This window comes from Meriones unguiculatus, chromosome 19 (genome assembly GCF_030254825.1).
Source record: "Meriones unguiculatus strain TT.TT164.6M chromosome 19, Bangor_MerUng_6.1, whole genome shotgun sequence".
Taxonomy (NCBI): Eukaryota; Metazoa; Chordata; class Mammalia; order Rodentia; family Muridae; genus Meriones; species Meriones unguiculatus.
Window position 1 is genome coordinate 49,489,208 of NC_083366.1, and position 16,931 is coordinate 49,506,138.

Below are 16,931 nucleotides of genomic sequence, written 5' to 3' on the forward strand. Positions count from 1 at the left end.
GAAAATATAATCAAACACATGAGAGAGTTCAATATAGTACTTGAAGTCTTAGCTAGAGTAATAAGACAACTAAAGGAGATCAAGGGACTATAAATAAGAAAGAAAGAAGTCAAAGTATCACTATTCTCAGTAGATATGATAGTATAGATCCCTCAAATTCTACTAGAGAGCTCCTACAGCTGATTAACACCTTCAGCAAAGTGGCTGGATACAAATTAACTAAAAAAAAGTCAGTAGCCTTTCTGTATATAAACAATAAACAAGCTGAGAAAGAAATTAGGAAAACAACACCCTTCACAATAGCCACAAATGATACAAAATATCTTCGTGTAACTCTAACCAAGGAAGTGAAGATCTGTATGATAAGAACTTTAAATCACTAAAGAAAGAAATTGAAGAACATAGCAGAAGACAGAAAGATCTCCCATGCTCATGTATAGTAGGATTAACATACTATGTTAAAAAAAAATGGCCATCTTACTTAGGACAATCTACTTTCTCAATGCAATTCCCATCAAAATTCCAGACCTTGAAAAACTTCTCAACTTCATTTGGAAAAACAAAACAAAACACACAAACAAACAAACAGAATAGCTAAAACAATTTTGTACAATAAAAAAATCCTAGAGTAATCATCATCCCTGATTTCAAGCTGTACTCCAGGGAAGTAGTAAAAACTGCATGGTATTGGCATAGTAGCAGACAAGTTGATCAATGAAATTATGTTGAAGACCCAGAAATAAACTCACCCACCTATGGACACTTGTTTTTTTGACAAAGAAGCCAAAAATCATACAACGGAAAAAAGAAAACATCTTCAACAAACAGTGCTGGTCTAACTGGATGTTTACATGTAGAAGAATGAAAACAGATCCATATTTACCACTTTGCACAAAACTCAAGTCCAAGGGCATCAAATACTTCAATATAACACCAGACACACTAAATCTAATATAAAAGAAATTGAAGAATAGCCTTGAGCTCATTCACACAAGAGGCAACTTCCTGAACAGAACACTAACAGCTCAGGCACCAAGATCAACAGTTAATAAATGCGATCTCATGAAACTGAAAAACTTCTGTAAGGCAAAGGACACTGTCAGTAAGACAAATGGCAGCCAACAGAATGGGAAAAGATCTTCACCAACAGAGGGCTAATATCCAAAATATATAAAGAACTCAAGAAATTAGAGACCCCAAATCAAATAACCCAATTAAAAAATGGTGTACGAGCTGAGCAGAGAATTCTCAACAGGGGAATCTTGAATAGCCAAGAAACACTTAAATATTTAATGTCCTTAGCCATCAGGGAAATGCAAAGCAAAACGGCTCTGAGATTTAATTTTACACTCCAGATGGTTGGGTCAGAATGTCTATGATCAAAAATTAAAGCAACAGCACATGCTGGCAAGTATGTGGAGAAAGGGAATACTCCTCCATTGCTTGTGGAAGTGCAAAATTGTCCAACTATTGTGGAAATCAATCTGGCAGTTTCTCATAAAATTGCGAATAGTCCTACCTCAAGACTTAGCTATACCACTCCTAGGCATATACCCAAAAGATACTTCACCTTACCACAAGGACAGTTGCTCATCTATGTTTATAGCAGCTTTATTTGCAGCAGCCAGAAACAGGAAAAAACCTAGATCTCCCTCCATTGAAGACTGGATAAAGAAAATGTCATACATTTACACAATGGAATGCTACTCATCTATTAAAAACAAGGACATCTTGAAATTTGCAGGAAAATGGATGGAATTAGAAAATATTATCCTGAGTGAAGTAACCTAGACCCAAAAATATAAACATGGTATGTACTCACTTATAATTGGATATTAGTCATAAAGTAACAGATAACCATGTTACAATCCACAGACTCAAGGAGGACAAAGGGAGGATGCTTGAATCTCACTCAGAAGGAGAAATAAAATAGGTATTGTAGGTGGATAGAGAGGAAACTGGGTAGCAGAAAGGATGAGGAGGAGAAGAGGGATTAGGGAGTTGGAAGAGCAGAGGAGAGAGGGCCTGGTGAGAGAATGGAAATTGGAGTTGGAGGGCATCTCTGGGATTTGCCAGAAACCTAGGATAGGGGAAGCTCCAGGAAGTCTATGAGGGTCACCCTAGCTGTGATTCCTAGCAGCAGGGTTTATAAAGTCTGAAGTGGCCACCTCATGTAGCCAAGCAGGGCGTCCAATGGAGGGATTAAGACACCAACCCACCCCCAAAACCTCTGACCCAAAATTTGTCCTGCTTACATGATGTGCAGGTACAAAGATGGAGCAGAGCTTGAGGGAATGGCCAACCAAAGACTGGCCCTACCTGAGACCCATCCCATGGGAGAGAACCATTTCCTGACACTATTAATGTTACTCTGCTATGCTTATAGACAGGAACCTAGCATAATTCCTCTAAGAGGCCTCATCCAGCAACTGATGGAAACACATCCAGAGACCCATAGCCAAACGTTAGACATTGCTCGTGGGATCCTTTGGAAGAGGTAGGGGAATAATTGAAAGAGCCAGAGGGGTCAAGGACTGAACAAGAAGGCCTACAGTATCAAATAGCCTGGGTCCAAGGGGGCTCGCAGAGACTGAACTACCACCCAAAGAACATGCATACAATAGTCCTTGGGCCCCTGCACATATGTAGCAGATACACAGCTTGATCGTCATGTGAACCCCCCAACAACTGGAGCAGATGTCCTCTCTGACTCTGATGCCTCCCTTTGGATCCTGTTCCCCTAACTGGGATGCCTTGTCTGGCCTCAGCATGTGAAGAGCCACCTAGCTTTGCAGTGACTTACTGTGCCAGGGTGGGATTGTACCCACGGGGGACATTCCCCTTCTCTAAGGAAGAGAGGAGAGGATCGAGGTAGAGGCTTATGAGGGGAGGACTGGAAGGAGAGGAGGAGGGCTGCAATCAGGACTTAAAGTGAATAGATAAGTGAATTTAAAAGTAAAACAATGTGATGTCTTGCCATTCAATGGCAATATGTTGACGATGATGATGATGATGAAGATGATGATGATGATGCCCCAAATAAAATAGAACATACGTGTATCTATAAAGTTACACATGAGTATTCATAGTAAAATTAATAGTAGATTAAAACAAACAGACCAACTGAATAAAAACTACCTATAGACAATGTTATTATTAATATTTCCAGCCAGGCAAAGAAACAAATGTCTGACAATGCCTATCTTGAGACAGCAAAGGAAGATAGGGAAATTTGAGAAAGGTATAAAGCCCTTCACCCCTGAGTCTGATTAACGCTCTTGCCAGCCTAGTTAACCCTTTCTGTGAAGGTTGGTGACATGCACACTATACTCATTCCATGCAGAGATATTTCAAAGAAGAATGGTAAAACAGCAATCATGCTCACAGCCTAAGCGTGCATGGTTGTTCTCCTTTTCCAGATGAAAACCTGCAGCTTCCTAAGAGTCTTACAAGAAACCCTGTTTGCAGTACAAGACATGTCTTAACAACCTTGTAACCCACGATGTTTACTTACCAGATTACAGTTCCTTTGGAAGGCACCCCTAAAGTCACATTTATTTATGAAAAGCAAGAAAGTGAGCTTAGTCCTGTGGGTTACAATCCCCAGGCAAAAACAAAACAGTAGATTTTTTTTACTCTAAAAGATTCTCTAGGTGAGAGAAGAGTGAGGACTATGAACCATCAATTCGAAGTACAGTGAGGATGATGATGACAATGACATGCTTAAGGAAGATGAAGTAGATGGAAAAGAGTATTTCTCTGGGATCTTCTCCCTGAAGAGTGAGCACTGTTTTCAGAGAGCAGACTGTGTTCTAACAGACTACAGAGAGAAAACCAAAGGCGTCGGGGGCGGGGGAGATAGAGCATTACAGCCAAGAAGAGAAAAAGACGTGGCCTCTTCTAAAAAGAGGAGGATGGTAGGGAAGACGCTGGAGGGAGCAGGAGTGAGGAATAAGGAGAAGCAGAGCAGAAAGGGAACGCTGTGTCAGAGGAAAAAAGAAGAAACAAAGAAGAAAACTGTGGGCCAGCTGCTTCAGTGATGTGAGACCAAATGAAAAGTGGCCCCAAGACCACAGGTTAGGGTAGGAAATGGTCAAAGCAGAGGAAATAGAGAAGCCTAAAGACACAGGAGTTTGAAATCCCCTTCTGCTGGTGGAAAACGGAGGGTGACTGAGGAAGCAGATACTGTACGTAAGCAAGCCAAACCTTTCCTCAAGCAAGGTGACCAAAAGCCACAAGCTAAAGGTTCTTCAGTTGTGTCACTTCCTGTCAGGTCAGGGGTTAGAAGACAAGTGGTGTGAGCAGCCCCTTGTGGGAATGTGGAGCCAAGCAGCAGAAGAGGAGCACCCTGGAGATGCCAAGGAGCACCACAGCAGAGCATCAGGGAGGAGGAGATTGGTGGCAAGCTGTCCATCCATAAGCCACAACAGAGAGCATGTGGGGTGGAAAGCTTTCCTAGACTGGGTTTGCCACAGATAATTGGAAATTGAGTGAGCTCCCAGGTTCAGGAAAAATGGAACCTTTACATTCTCAAGAACCAAGTGAGTGATCCTGTAGACAGTGTGAGTTTTTCCTGTGTCTATGACGTCTTTGTAATATTCCTATTTCCCAGCAATGCATCTTTCTGTGTCAGAGTTCTGCTTATGTGTCTTGGTCTCATAGAGCTTCATTCATTGTAGTTTTAAATGCTTGTCCTTAAATAACTACACAAAAATTGGGCCTGTATTAATTATAGAGGGGAGGCAGGGTTTCTCAGAAACTTTGTAAGATGTAAGTTTTGAGAGCCAAGAAAGCCACATGTGCAGCCACTGGTAAGACACTGAAGCCATGCTCTCCCTTGAGACCTCTGCATGCTTAGGTGTGGCTCATCCTCTCTTCCCCTACTTGGCCTCCCTTTGTATACTAATGTTTTTAAATGTATATGTGTTTGCTTCTTAGTAAATCCAACTCTGGTTCACACTGGCTTGTTCTGAAACTCCTTTCTGTGTCAAAGTCAAGAAGCGTGGCTTCACCTGTGTTAAGTCTCTGAAAAGAAGTCAACCCGCTGCAGTAGCAAAGTGTAGCATGTCTACGGCTGCACCCACGTCACTGACACCTTGAACCAGTAAATATGATTTTTAGAAAACATCAGATTAGCAGAGGAGAGCACACACAGGACTACATGTTTAATTTTCAAAAAAATTCTCATGACTGAGAAAGCCAGGCAGAAAATGGATTTGTGGTTGCCAGGAAAAGAGTGTGGGTGTGAGGAATGGGCATTGATAATCAACAGTCTGTTCTTTTTTTCAGTAGTCGTAGGAATATAATGGTAATGGGTGTCATAAAGGTTTGTTTATATACACAAAGCCACTAACTGTATGCTTTAAAGGACAAATCAGTAGGATGAGACCAAGGGTTTCTGATATAAATACATCTGTCCTGGGACATAGTTTCTAAGCTGTCATCAACAGGACCAGGCCCCAATATCTATGAATGACTCCATTCCAATGAATGTCACGCTGTCTTCTGTCTTCAGCATGCATGTGGTACACAGACATACATGCAGGTAAAAACAATCAAAAACTAATTACATTATTTTACTTTAAAACAATTAAAGAAGGTGAAATTTAAGATGCAAAATTTACAAAAGAAAAAAAATCTCTTTTGGGGGGCACGCAAATGCAGCACACCACGTCCAGGAATTCTGGGTACAGTGTGCTGTGCTAGTTTGTTTCAGTGTCTGTTTATGACATTTTGCAAGGAAGAGTCCTCCGGTGGAGCAGTCTACATCCCAGCCGCTGGAAAAGCCTCTTCTGGAAGTCAGTGCCAGGATTCTGCATGTGGGTCTGGGCTAGTGCAGACCAGAAGGGACACCTGGAGCAAACACCTTCCCAGCTGAATCCCTCACATGGACAGAGGCTTAGGGTCAGTGACAGCCACCAGGGCCTCTTGACATCCTGCCAACCTTCTCCCTTGGTTCCCTGTCAGCAAGAGACCCAAGGATCCTACCAATTTTGCTTTTACCAGGGCCCAACTATTCCCCAAGCCCCACCCATCCTCCCTTCACTGTGGCCAGAGATGGTTGAGGCCAGGCCAGTCCACTCCGCCCCCGGCCTGGGGAATTGAGCATGAAGTCCCCGCCCTGCGGTGAATAAAGGGCCTGTCTGGAGAGGATTGGCAGTTCACACCACTCCAGGGGCATCAAGCCTTGAACACCACAATGAGAGGTCAAAAGAGTAGGAGGTACGTACGCCTTGTTCAGCCCAGGGTGATGGGTCCCCTTAAGGCCAACTTTAGAAGATCTAGGCTGAGTCCAGGAGATGAAACCCCAGGTCCTGAGAGTTAGGAAAAGAGACGGAGAGGAGGTGGTGTCAGAGGTGACTTCTCTGGAAACCTCAGAGAGCCACCAGCAGTGAGGGTGGTCTTAGGGCAGGGGTCCTAGGGCTGTATTGACCCACCTGAGTCAGGCAGAGCTGCTGCAGGGTCACAGCACTCTTTTCCACTGTCCTCTATCCTCCTTCCTCTCAGGTCCTACTAACTAATCCATTTGACACTTCACCCAACCTCTCCTCTAAGATCTGCAAAAAAAAAAAAAAAAAAAAAAAAAAAAAAAAAAATGCCTTTTACTTCTGTGTTCTGTAAAGAGCAGCAGACTCTGGTCCAACCTGAGCTCTACTCCAAATCTTCATTCCCATTTTAAAAACAAGTCACCCCATGTTGACTGAATCCCCAGCCCCTACTTCTATCCTGTTCATGCTTCCGGGTGATTGGAATTAGAGACATCTCCCTTGCCTTCATAGAGTGCCTACTAGGTAGAGACAGCAATCTGTAAGAGATAGGATTACTCTTAGGAGTGATAAGCAGACTGGGGTGGGATAGATGCAGAGACCCTGAGGTTGTCCTGTCCCAGTGAAGGTGGGAAGGGTGAGTAGTTTGAATTCAATGACAGGGATGGGATAGGTGAACCTTTAGGTGGAATAAAGAGCACTTCAAGGACTCAGATGGAACTTTAAAGTGACATAGAGATGAACAGAATGTAGAGGTGGTAAGCTGGCTCAGATGAGAGGACCAACCAGAGGGGAGTCATTGAAATGAAGCAGCCCCAACATTCTGTCAGAGCCTGGGAGACTGAAGGGGAGGAGGCATGGGTCTAGGTACTCTCTCAGGATGCTATGTCCCTCTGTCTGGGGAGTGGGCAGATGTATGGGATGGAGTGTTCTGAGGCTCCCTCGGTTGTCTGCTCTGCATTTTAGCACAGAAGGAAACACTCTGGAACACACGTGGTGAAGTGGTGAAGGTCATAAGGCTGTGAGAGCACGGCCACGGGATGCACAGTGACTCAATACTGGGTTAAAGTTCAGCAGTCACTTACTCAGGGCCGAGCTGTCCATTCACCTGGGAGGTGAGGCATGCTCAAGGGAAAAGCAGCCTGGGTGCCTGCAGCTGATGCAAGTCCTGAGCAGCCACTGCAGGGGAATGCTCCCTGCTGCACAGCACAGGAGACAGCACCAGCCTGTAGATGGGTCTCATCCAGCATCTCAGTGTGTTTCCTGCAGCAACTGGCAAATGTGGAGTGCACTGTCTAATGCCTCATGGATAACTCAGGAGGATTCTTCTCAGGCAGAATCCAGAATATAGAGTTGGTGAAGCCAGACTAGAGGACCTTGAGATCATGGCTGTTTTCTTGTTTGCTTTCTTTTCTCTTCCTCCTTCTCTTTATCCTTGACTCAACCTTCTTCAGAAGAGCGGAGCTCATCTCTTCTGAAGGAGACTAGAGCTCACCTCTCAGCTGTGTCCTGTCTATTATATTCCTGGTGATCTTTCCTTCTACCTGTGCAGATGAGACAAGTGCTAGTTTGAGCTGCTATCAAGACCACACTTAGCTAATCACCTTAAAATAAGAAGTACCTTGACAGAGAATGAAGTTTGGTTTTGGGATTCTCTTATAGACTTTGATGTCCTGGACCAGGGTGTCCTCAGACTCACAGAGATCTACCTGCCTCTGCCTTCCTGAGTGCTGGTATTACAGGTGTACACCACAGTGTCCAGTTGAGAATGAAGTTTTAAAATCCAAATTAGAGTACTTAAGAGGTTTTGAAATGACAACCAGGAGTAGAGTCCCCGATTTCCCTGTGTCAGATCAATGAACTTTCAGTGTTGTACTGAGTCCCTTTTCTCCTTTGCCTCCAGGCTCTCCTTCACGAATTCTCTCACTGATAAAAATGGCACCCTTGCCATCCGTCTTTTAAAGATGCTATGTGAAAAAAACCCTTCGAAAAATGTATGTTATTCTCCCATGAACATCTCCTCTACTTTAGCTATGCTCCTCTTGGGGGCGAAGGGAAACACTGAGATCCAGATATTGCAGGTAAGTTGCCTGTCACCCGCACATCTGTCTCACTTGTCTAAGAGCTGATAAGAAGGGGCAGTAGGAGTATGTACACCCTGTTTCAGGGAACAGGGGCTAAAGAGGAAGGAAGACAGGATCTCCTCCAGTGACACTTCCTTAAGGACAACAAATTTTCCTGAGTAATAATTTGGAGGGGACACTCAAAATTTCATCCATACTTCTCTTAGAAAATAATGCATAAATAATTTCATGACAGGCCTAGTGGCACAGTCCTTTAATTCCAGCTACTAAGGAGACCGAGATAGAAGGATCCCAAGTTCAAGGCAAAACTGGGCAAGTTAGTTTCAAATGAAATGGTTTTGTTGTTGTTGTTTTATTTTTATATATATTTTTAAAGATGGAGGAAGTGTGTTGTGATTATAACTCAGTGACAGAGCTCATGCCTAGCATCTTTGAGGCCCTAGGGTGAGTCCCAAGTATTATAGTGGGAAAAAGAGATGTTGAAATTATTTGACAGATGGGATGCTAAGATCTACCTCATTTTCAGAGCAACAGACTTTGTAATTATCCATTGGCAAGGAAGGTTAAATCCTTCTTTTCATTGCTGCAATACCAACCTCTGTTGCATCACAGCTTCATGTATTCCACTGCCAGAGGCATCTCTTCAGCTTGCAAATTCCATTTGCAACCAAATGCTTCATTATTGAGCTCATAATGTTTCATCGTTTTCCTTCACAGGTGATTGATGTATGTGCAGAGTCAGGAGTTCATCGAAAACTCCAGTGGCTTCTCAGTATCCTGAACAAGCCCACCAGAAAATACTCCCTTAGAGTGGCCAGCAGGCTCTTTGCAGAGAACACTTGTGAATTCCTCCCAGTAAGTTGCATCAGTAGAATGAAAACACTGGTACCCACATAAACTGTTGCTATGGATCCCAGCAGAAGGACACTAGAGAAGTTGAGAAAAGTTAGGATCAGGTTCTAGCCAGTGTGCGGGTACATATCTACAATACCTGAATTTAGAAAGGTGAGACTGCAGGGTCACATCTGCTAGGCCAGCCTGGGCTACATAGTGAGACTCAACACCCTAACCTTCTAGAAAGACAGTTCTATAATTATTCCTTGAAATATTTCAAATCTGACTACCTATAACACTTATGTATTCACATCTGTTTTTCCCACTTGGAAAGGCCTGGTACACGAAGGTGTTGAACATGATAGCTATACTCGTTTTAGATTTGTTTCTTAATATCATATTAATTAGAAGGTTGAAAATCTTGCTGCAATCTTATTTTGCAATGTTATCTCATGTGACATTTTTTTTCTCCTAAGACCTTTAAGGAGTCCTGTCTTCAATTCTATAAATCGGAGTTGGAGCAGCTCTCCTTTGCCAAAGATGCAGAGGAATCCAGGAAACACATAAACACGTGGGTCTCCAAGCAGACTAAAGGTCAGAATCTTAAGTTATTTCACACCCCACATTCTTGTCCTTCCCATTCACCCCTCTCTCCTTCCTAACCTCTTTCTGTTAATTTCCACTTCTCCCCACCACAGAATAACCTCACAATTATTTCAGAGAGTCAAAGTGATGCAGACTGGCTGGGCCACGTGGTATAATTTCGAGCTCAGTGAAGTCATGGAGGTTCTACTCAGACACTTAGATTTTAAAAACAGGCAGTTTATTTCTCTAGGACAGAGGGGCTGATGCAAATGTCATGAGGACTCAGTGGGCCTGATCACTATTCTAACAGTTTATATTAGAAGACACAGGTGGCCTGCAGGGTTCACAGGTCATGTGACTCCACCATCTCTGAGATGGAGATCCATGGGCAGACCTTCCCCACAGTTCTGCCTGGGGCTGCTTCTTCCTACCGTCTGTGTTGCTTCAGCCCTCATCACTTATGGCTCCTAAGAGGACTCCTGTTTCTGTTGCTATGCTTCCTGCTTCAGATCGGTTACTGACAGTTGATGAAACTAGAGTTTTTTCCCTCTGGAGACACTCTGTCAGGGCTGCTCAGTTGCACTGACCTAAAAGAACCTCCCATTTGGGGTTGAACCGTATTTGTTTTTATGTCACAGATGACAGGTTCCAGCATCGGTCTTAGAGATCACTGAGGTCATTGTCTGATATTTGAACCATTCAGATGCCTCTGTATCACTAGGTGCATTCCTATTTCTGCTAGCAGACAGACAGTAAAGAATGAGACCCTTTGTTTCAAGGCTCAGCAAATATTTGCTGATTTCTTGGTGGCATCTTTACCTCTTGTGCACACTTGCTATTGTAAGTTAGCAAGGATTGCCTTGATCAGTGGAAGGATACCCCTTAACAGAGAAGAAGGGTATCTGTCCTCTTACCTGGATTATCTCTTCCAGGGATGGGCAGCACTTCAAGGTGTAGAAAAGTAATACCTCCACAACCGCTTTCTGCCTTTGCGTCTGACACAGAACTGGGGGTGACCATGGAGTGCTAGATGAGATGCTGTATTTAACATTAGTATATTAGTTGCCGTCCTCTAGAGGAGCAGAATGAGTACACATTGTAGAGGGAATTTAATGAATTGGCAGACACAGGGCAGGGTTAGCACTCAGCCATTAACCTTTTACGGGTGGAGATGCTGAGAATCTCCAGCAGCTGTGTGGTAGCCGCTCAGCCTCTGAGGCTGGAGACCTCAGCAGTCTCGCTCCGCCGTAAAAAGCCTAAGACGTTCTACAGAGCTACCGCTCTTCGTGCTTAGGATGCCAGCCCACCCCTGCCCACACTCCTTGCTTGTTTTGCTCTCCATCCTGGAGTCTCCTTTTCTGCGTTTCCCAAACCTGCTTTCCTCGAGGGCCTTACGAGTCTCTCGCCATCTTCACTTGGTGATGCTCCGTCCTGCGTGCATGACCTCGAGGCAGACGTGGGTGTTGGTGTGTTGTTCTGATTCATTTTTTATTATGTTTATCCAAGTTCAGCAAGTTTGAAAACACCATGCTTGGATCTGCCCAGATATCACATGAGCTTGTGTCTCACAGTGTATAAACCAACCTGAGTGAAGTCTCTGCTTTCTCAAAAGGCAAAATTCCGGAGCTGTTGTCAGAGGACTCAGTTGATTCACAGACCCGGCTGGTTCTTGTCAACGCCACATATTTCAAAGGAAGGTGGCATCGCCAGTTTGACATAAAATCCACCAGGGAAATGCTCTTTAAAATAAATGAGGTAAGGAATAGCATTTAAAAATTCAAAGGAAATTTCTCTTATAATTCAAAGGAAAGTGGCATCAACAATTTCACAAAGAATGCACAATGGAAATGCCCTTGAAAACAAACAAGGTAAGGAACAGCAGCTAAGCATGCATGTCAGTGTGATGAAGAAATTGCATGGGTTTCCTTCGTCGTGAATGTGCAGCTCAGTGGTAGAGATGGTATATGCTGTGTGGGTGGCTGGCCTTGACCCTCAGCCCAGAAAGAAAGAAATCAGGAAAGCTCAGAAAACCATTTGAGACTTATGTTTAAGAATGAAAGATTAAACTTCTTAGAAAAATAAAAGAAATAAGAACGAGGAGTACTTGCTGATTGTGTTATTTTGTAGTCTGTTGGTGGCTTTTACAGCTTCTGATCATTTTTTCATAAAACTATTGTTTCTACCTCATTCTAAAACTTTAAGTTCAAGAATGACAAACCGGGCTGGAAAGATGCCTCAGCCATTAAAGGCTAGGCTCACAACCAAAAATATAAGAATGACAGACCTTCGCTGCTAAGGTAATGTAATATATGTATGGGTCATGATGCAGTGTAGAAAGTAATGTATAAACGTTTAGTTAAAAAGTAATTTTTATTTAAACAAGCATTTTATGTTATTAGTCAATTTATCATATTAGGCAGTATTCATACCTTTCTAATATTGAAAATGAGTGGCTAAGATCTCAGTCTTAATTGGAGTATAATTTGAATCAAAGTAGATATTACAATAGTTTGCCCAATCTTTCTACAAATATAATTTAATGCAATTTGGAGTATTATGGGTGTTAATCTCAACATTTGCTTTTTCTTAGCAGTATTTCAAACTTTGTGGAAAAAAAAGATCTCTTATTGGGAAATTTAAGGTTCATTATGGATAGCCTGTAGCAAATTTTTATGTTTAATGTACCACTGTAATTAATTAAAGTCTTCCCAGGTGTCCCAGTTCTGTATTTAAAATATACCATTAAACTGAAACAACTGGATCAAATCATAAGAAGATGCACAAAGTTCTGTTAAGACAGCCCCAGCTTGTAATGGGTTGACAAGCATTTTCTGCTTTGTGATGGCTTATCAGACTGTAATTTCACCAACAGGCTTACATGGATATCTGTCCATATGGTCCCCATCTGGTAGTAATTTGACCTGTGGTTTCCCTTCCCTTTGATAGGCTGTCAGGATGTAGCTCTACCCTATGTCTGTGACTGTATGTGCTTCTAAGTTTTCTGCTTTGTGATGGGTTAGAAGACTGTGACCCATTGTGAACCTTTGAGCATGTATGCTCCTGTGGCCAGGCTGTTTTCTGAGAGGATGTTTCTGTCTGTCACAACACTATGAAAATATTCTGGCCTACTTTATGAAAACGTTTTCTGCAATTTGTAATTGATTATGCTGTTTCCTCAGATGTAATTGTTGATCATCTTAAATGGTGAAATTCCTACATGTGGTGTGTTAGTGTAACAAACTACCTGAGATAGTCAACTCAAAAGAAGGAAATGCCTATTTTGGCTGATGGTTCCAGACGTTTCATTCTGGGTCAGTTGTTCCAATCACGGCAGGTTGTGGTGACGCAGTAGAGCATGGTGAAAATGCATGGTGCAGGCTTGTTACCTCACAGAAGTCAGGAAGCAAAGGAGAGAAACAGGAAGGGGCTGCTACAGTACCAATATCCCCTTCAGGGTTTATCCCTTCCCCAATACTTAGTTTTCCCCCATTAGGCCCTAGGGTAAAGTTTTGGCCAGCTCTCAGTACTGCCACCATGTGGACAGAGGCTTTGGAACATGGGCCTTTGTGGAATATTAGGACCCAATTAGGACCTAAATACTTATATTTTAATGGCACATTTCTTTTGCTGGATAACATTATCTTTCCCTAGTTAATCCCTGGCCTGGTTGTTTTGTCAACTTGACACAACCTACAGCCATTTAAGAAGAAAGACTCTACATTGATAAATGGCCTCAATAAGACCAGCCTGGAGGCAAGTCTGTTGGGATTTTTCTTGATTAATGATTGGTGTGTTCCAGCCAATTGTGGGTGGGACCAACCGTGGGCAGATGGTCATGATCTGAATAAGAAAGCAAGCTGAGAAAACCAAGGGGGACCTGTCAAAAAGTAGCATTTCTGCATGGCTTCTTGACTTCCTCCTCTGACTTCACTCAGTGACCTGAAAATTGTAAGATAAAATAAAGTTTTTTTTTCACCCCAAGTTGCTTTTGATCATGGTGCTTTAATACAGTAGTAGAAACCCTAAGTACAAGAGTCATATCTATATCTGCTTGCAGGCAATAATTTTTACGAAAGCAGGAAGAGGCAGACAGACATTGTCTGTTTATTGGACTGTGAATATTCTTTTTATTGTGAGTGCTGAAAACAATCCTGGAACTAACTGCAGTTTATCCAGCAACTTTGAACTCTCTCCATAATATCCTTTATGTTTTTGGTTTGTCTGTTTAGAAGGAGAAGAGGCCTGTGCAGATGATGTGTCAGGAGCACACGTTTAAGCTTGCCTATGTGAGTGAGGTGCAGGCACAGGTGCTGCTGTTACCCTATAAGGGCAAAGACCTGAACATGTTGGTCCTGCTCCCGGATGACGGCGTGGACCTCAGCCAGGTGAGGCAGGAGAGACTGTTGCTTTTGCCACTCCTGATGTCTTAGAGCAGAATCCATTATTCCCAGTGTCTTTTCTTATTAGACCAGAACTCAATGTTTTCACCTTTGTAACTGCCAGTTAATGGGATGGGACTTATAGACCCAGCTTTGTGTTGTGTACAGGAACTGGGTTTTGGGATCAAAGCTGTGTCCAAGTCTCCCACTATAGGCTCTGTGGCCTTGACATATGACATAAATTCATCACTAGAATGGGAGATGGATACCTGATAGAATAAAGTGAGGGTAACCCAGGCAACAAACTTAGCGCTGTGCTTGGAACAGAGCCCTCCCCCTCCATAAATATAACCCATGACACGATCTTTGTCAGGATTTTATTTAACATGTGAGATAATAAAACAGACAGAAAAATTGCCGCACTTTGACCTAACCAAAAGGAAAGAGGAGGTGTGCAGCTGGGGAGGGCAGAGTCAGGCAGTTCGTTGTGGCACATCTTAGTCTTCCTTGCAACTGGACTCCCCACAGTGTGTCAGCCATCTTCGGCATGGTGGGCAGCGGAGCGTGCGTGACCTCAGGTGTCTTTGTCAGCAGAGCAACTCACCTGGCTCTCACCATCCGGCTCCCTAACTGCGCCATTGCTTGTCTCGGGTGTTAGCTAGCTTTTCATCACTGACCAAATGTCTGACATGAATAGTCTAGAGGGAGGATGTATGGTGCCTCGCTGTTACAGTGGATTAATTTCAAGTTACCTGGCACCATTATTTGGGTCCATGGTGGCAGGGACTTCAGATCTATTGGTAAACAGGAAGCAGAGACCTGTTTACCAAGGACCAATGGTGACCGTGAGAGGTACACTTAAGGGTACACTTAAGGTCCAATAACTACTTTTTTTTTTTTCATTCATCTAGACCTACCTTGTGCCTAAAATTTTTAGCTGCCTCCCAAACAAAAATTCAGCTTATTAAACTTTTGCTGTAATTTCATTTTCAAGGCACAAAAGCTCACGAAACACAAAGAATCCAACCCTGGATAAACTCTTTTCTGACGTGGCTCACATCAATTCCTTTCTTTTCCAAAATTTAGTTTTTAGTTTTACAGTAATTATTTTACTATCTTCAAAACTAGGTCTAGGTCAAGAAAACAGAAGCAAACAGGCCCCAAACCTTAATCACTTGAATATGGACATCCATCAGCATAAAAGATGTCTCAGATGTAATTGAGGATAATTAATTACATGCCCTGGGCTGTTTGGCGTCTGTGCCCATTAGGGAAACCACATAAAAGCTAGCAGCACATTGGGAGCTGCACACTGCTGGTCATTTGAATAGGCAGTGTCCCATGTATGATGATGGAGTGTACTGTGAGCGGGAAGTGTCTCCCCCCCCCCCCCCGATAAGACTGCAACTGTGAGTCTGAAAGTCTCTAATTCTGCTTTGTCAGGTGGAAAACAATCTCACTTTTATGAAGTTAAAGGCCTGGACCAGACCAGACTTTATGAAGAACACTAAAGTTTCGGTTTTCCTTCCAAAATTTAAACTGCAAGAGGATTATGACATGGAGTCCGTGTTTCAGCATTTGGGAATAATGAATGTTTTCCAAGAGGGCAAGGTTGACCTATCAGGAATGTCTCCAGTGAAAGACCTGTGTGTGTCCAAGATTGTTCACCAGAGTGTGGTGGAGGTCAATGAAGAAGGCACAGAGGCTGCAGCAACCTTGAACGCAGTAAATGAAAAATTGTGCAACACGGCTGTTTTCTGCGCTGACCGCCCCTTCCTTTTCTTTATCAGGCACAACAAAACCAACACCATCCTCTTCTGTGGCAGGTTCTCATCTCCATAAAGGCACATTTACTATGTGTGTGGGGTGAGGACAGTTCTCCCTTCCGCATCTTTTTAACTCCTACAGCTCTGTGAGGATGGGCAAACAGGGCGAAGCCATGTTCCTCCCTTCAGCCCGATCTTATGATGCCCGCATTCAGCTCTCCCTATCCCGACCTTCATCTGTGTCCTTTGTCAGGTCACAGGACCACAGAGTGGTATGGTTTCCTGTTGCGTTTAGGAGGGAAACAAATCCCACAAGACAGCCTACAATATACTGTAAGGTAACCCTATATAAACCCCTCCCTCGCTGCACAGAAAAGCCATGGGAGCTATATACACTGTGCTTTCCTGGCAGCTCAGCTCTTGCCATCACTTGCCTTAACCTGATAGCATCATAGTAAATGCCTCTGTGGATGATGACCACTACTGCACTTCTCCTGGGGACTGGTCCTTCATGCTCATTTTAAATTTATTTTCTTTGCTGTCCACTACTCACCAGGTCTGTGCCCAACACTGTGTTAGGCTTGGGGACAAGCACAGATGTGTGCTCCTCTAAAGCTGGTCTTTACTATCTGTTTTTACACTTATCTAGTTGTCATGACAACTAGCTTGGACTACCACATGTTCCTGTGCATAAGTCATCCTTCTGAGGACTGCTGTGTATCCACCTCTAACTGTAATAGTTAAATTCTATGAAGTCCTTAAAAGCCATTTCAAAATAAATTTTGTTTTCTCACCAACCATGTGCATAGTTTGAACTTCAATTGGACCACTGAGCGCAGCTGCTTTATCTATTAACCTTCTGATCTTAGATATGCCTCTAATTAGACACTATGGAGAAGAAGTGGGAGGTTGAACCACAAGGAGAGGTCTGGGAGCATCAAGAGAAAAGATTTGTGTTGATGATAGGTTGTATCTCCTGGTGAGAAAAAAAAACCTAACCCCCAGGGCAGTCTTCAA

The 16,931-nt window shown here is 43.1% G+C and overlaps 1 protein-coding gene across 1 annotated transcript; it reads left to right on the forward strand.

The window, feature by feature from the left end:
• The first annotated feature begins 8,202 nt into the window (after positions 1 to 8,202).
• LOC110561384 (serpin B9-like) lies at positions 8,203 to 16,696 on the forward strand. Its single transcript, XM_021657775.2, has 6 exons — positions 8,203 to 8,347; positions 9,068 to 9,205; positions 9,661 to 9,778; positions 11,382 to 11,524; positions 13,999 to 14,154; positions 15,592 to 16,696. Exons 1-6 carry the CDS (start codon positions 8,231 to 8,233, stop codon positions 15,988 to 15,990), a joined length of 1,071 nt encoding a protein of 356 aa, XP_021513450.1. The 5' UTR covers positions 8,203 to 8,230; the 3' UTR covers positions 15,991 to 16,696.
• The last annotated feature ends 235 nt before the right edge of the window (positions 16,697 to 16,931 follow it).

Excerpts from the sequence above, each read along its gene's own strand:
- LOC110561384 (XM_021657775.2), top strand. The coding sequence starts at position 8,231 with ATGCTATGTGAAAAAAACCCTTCGAAAAATGTATGTTATTCTCCCATG. Across the intron at positions 8,348-9,067 it reads CTGAGATCCAGATATTGCAG|GTGATTGATGTATGTGCAGA; the intron begins GTAAGTTGCCTG and ends TTTCCTTCACAG. Across the intron at positions 11,525-13,998 it reads TGCTCTTTAAAATAAATGAG|AAGGAGAAGAGGCCTGTGCA; the intron begins GTAAGGAATAGC and ends TTGTCTGTTTAG.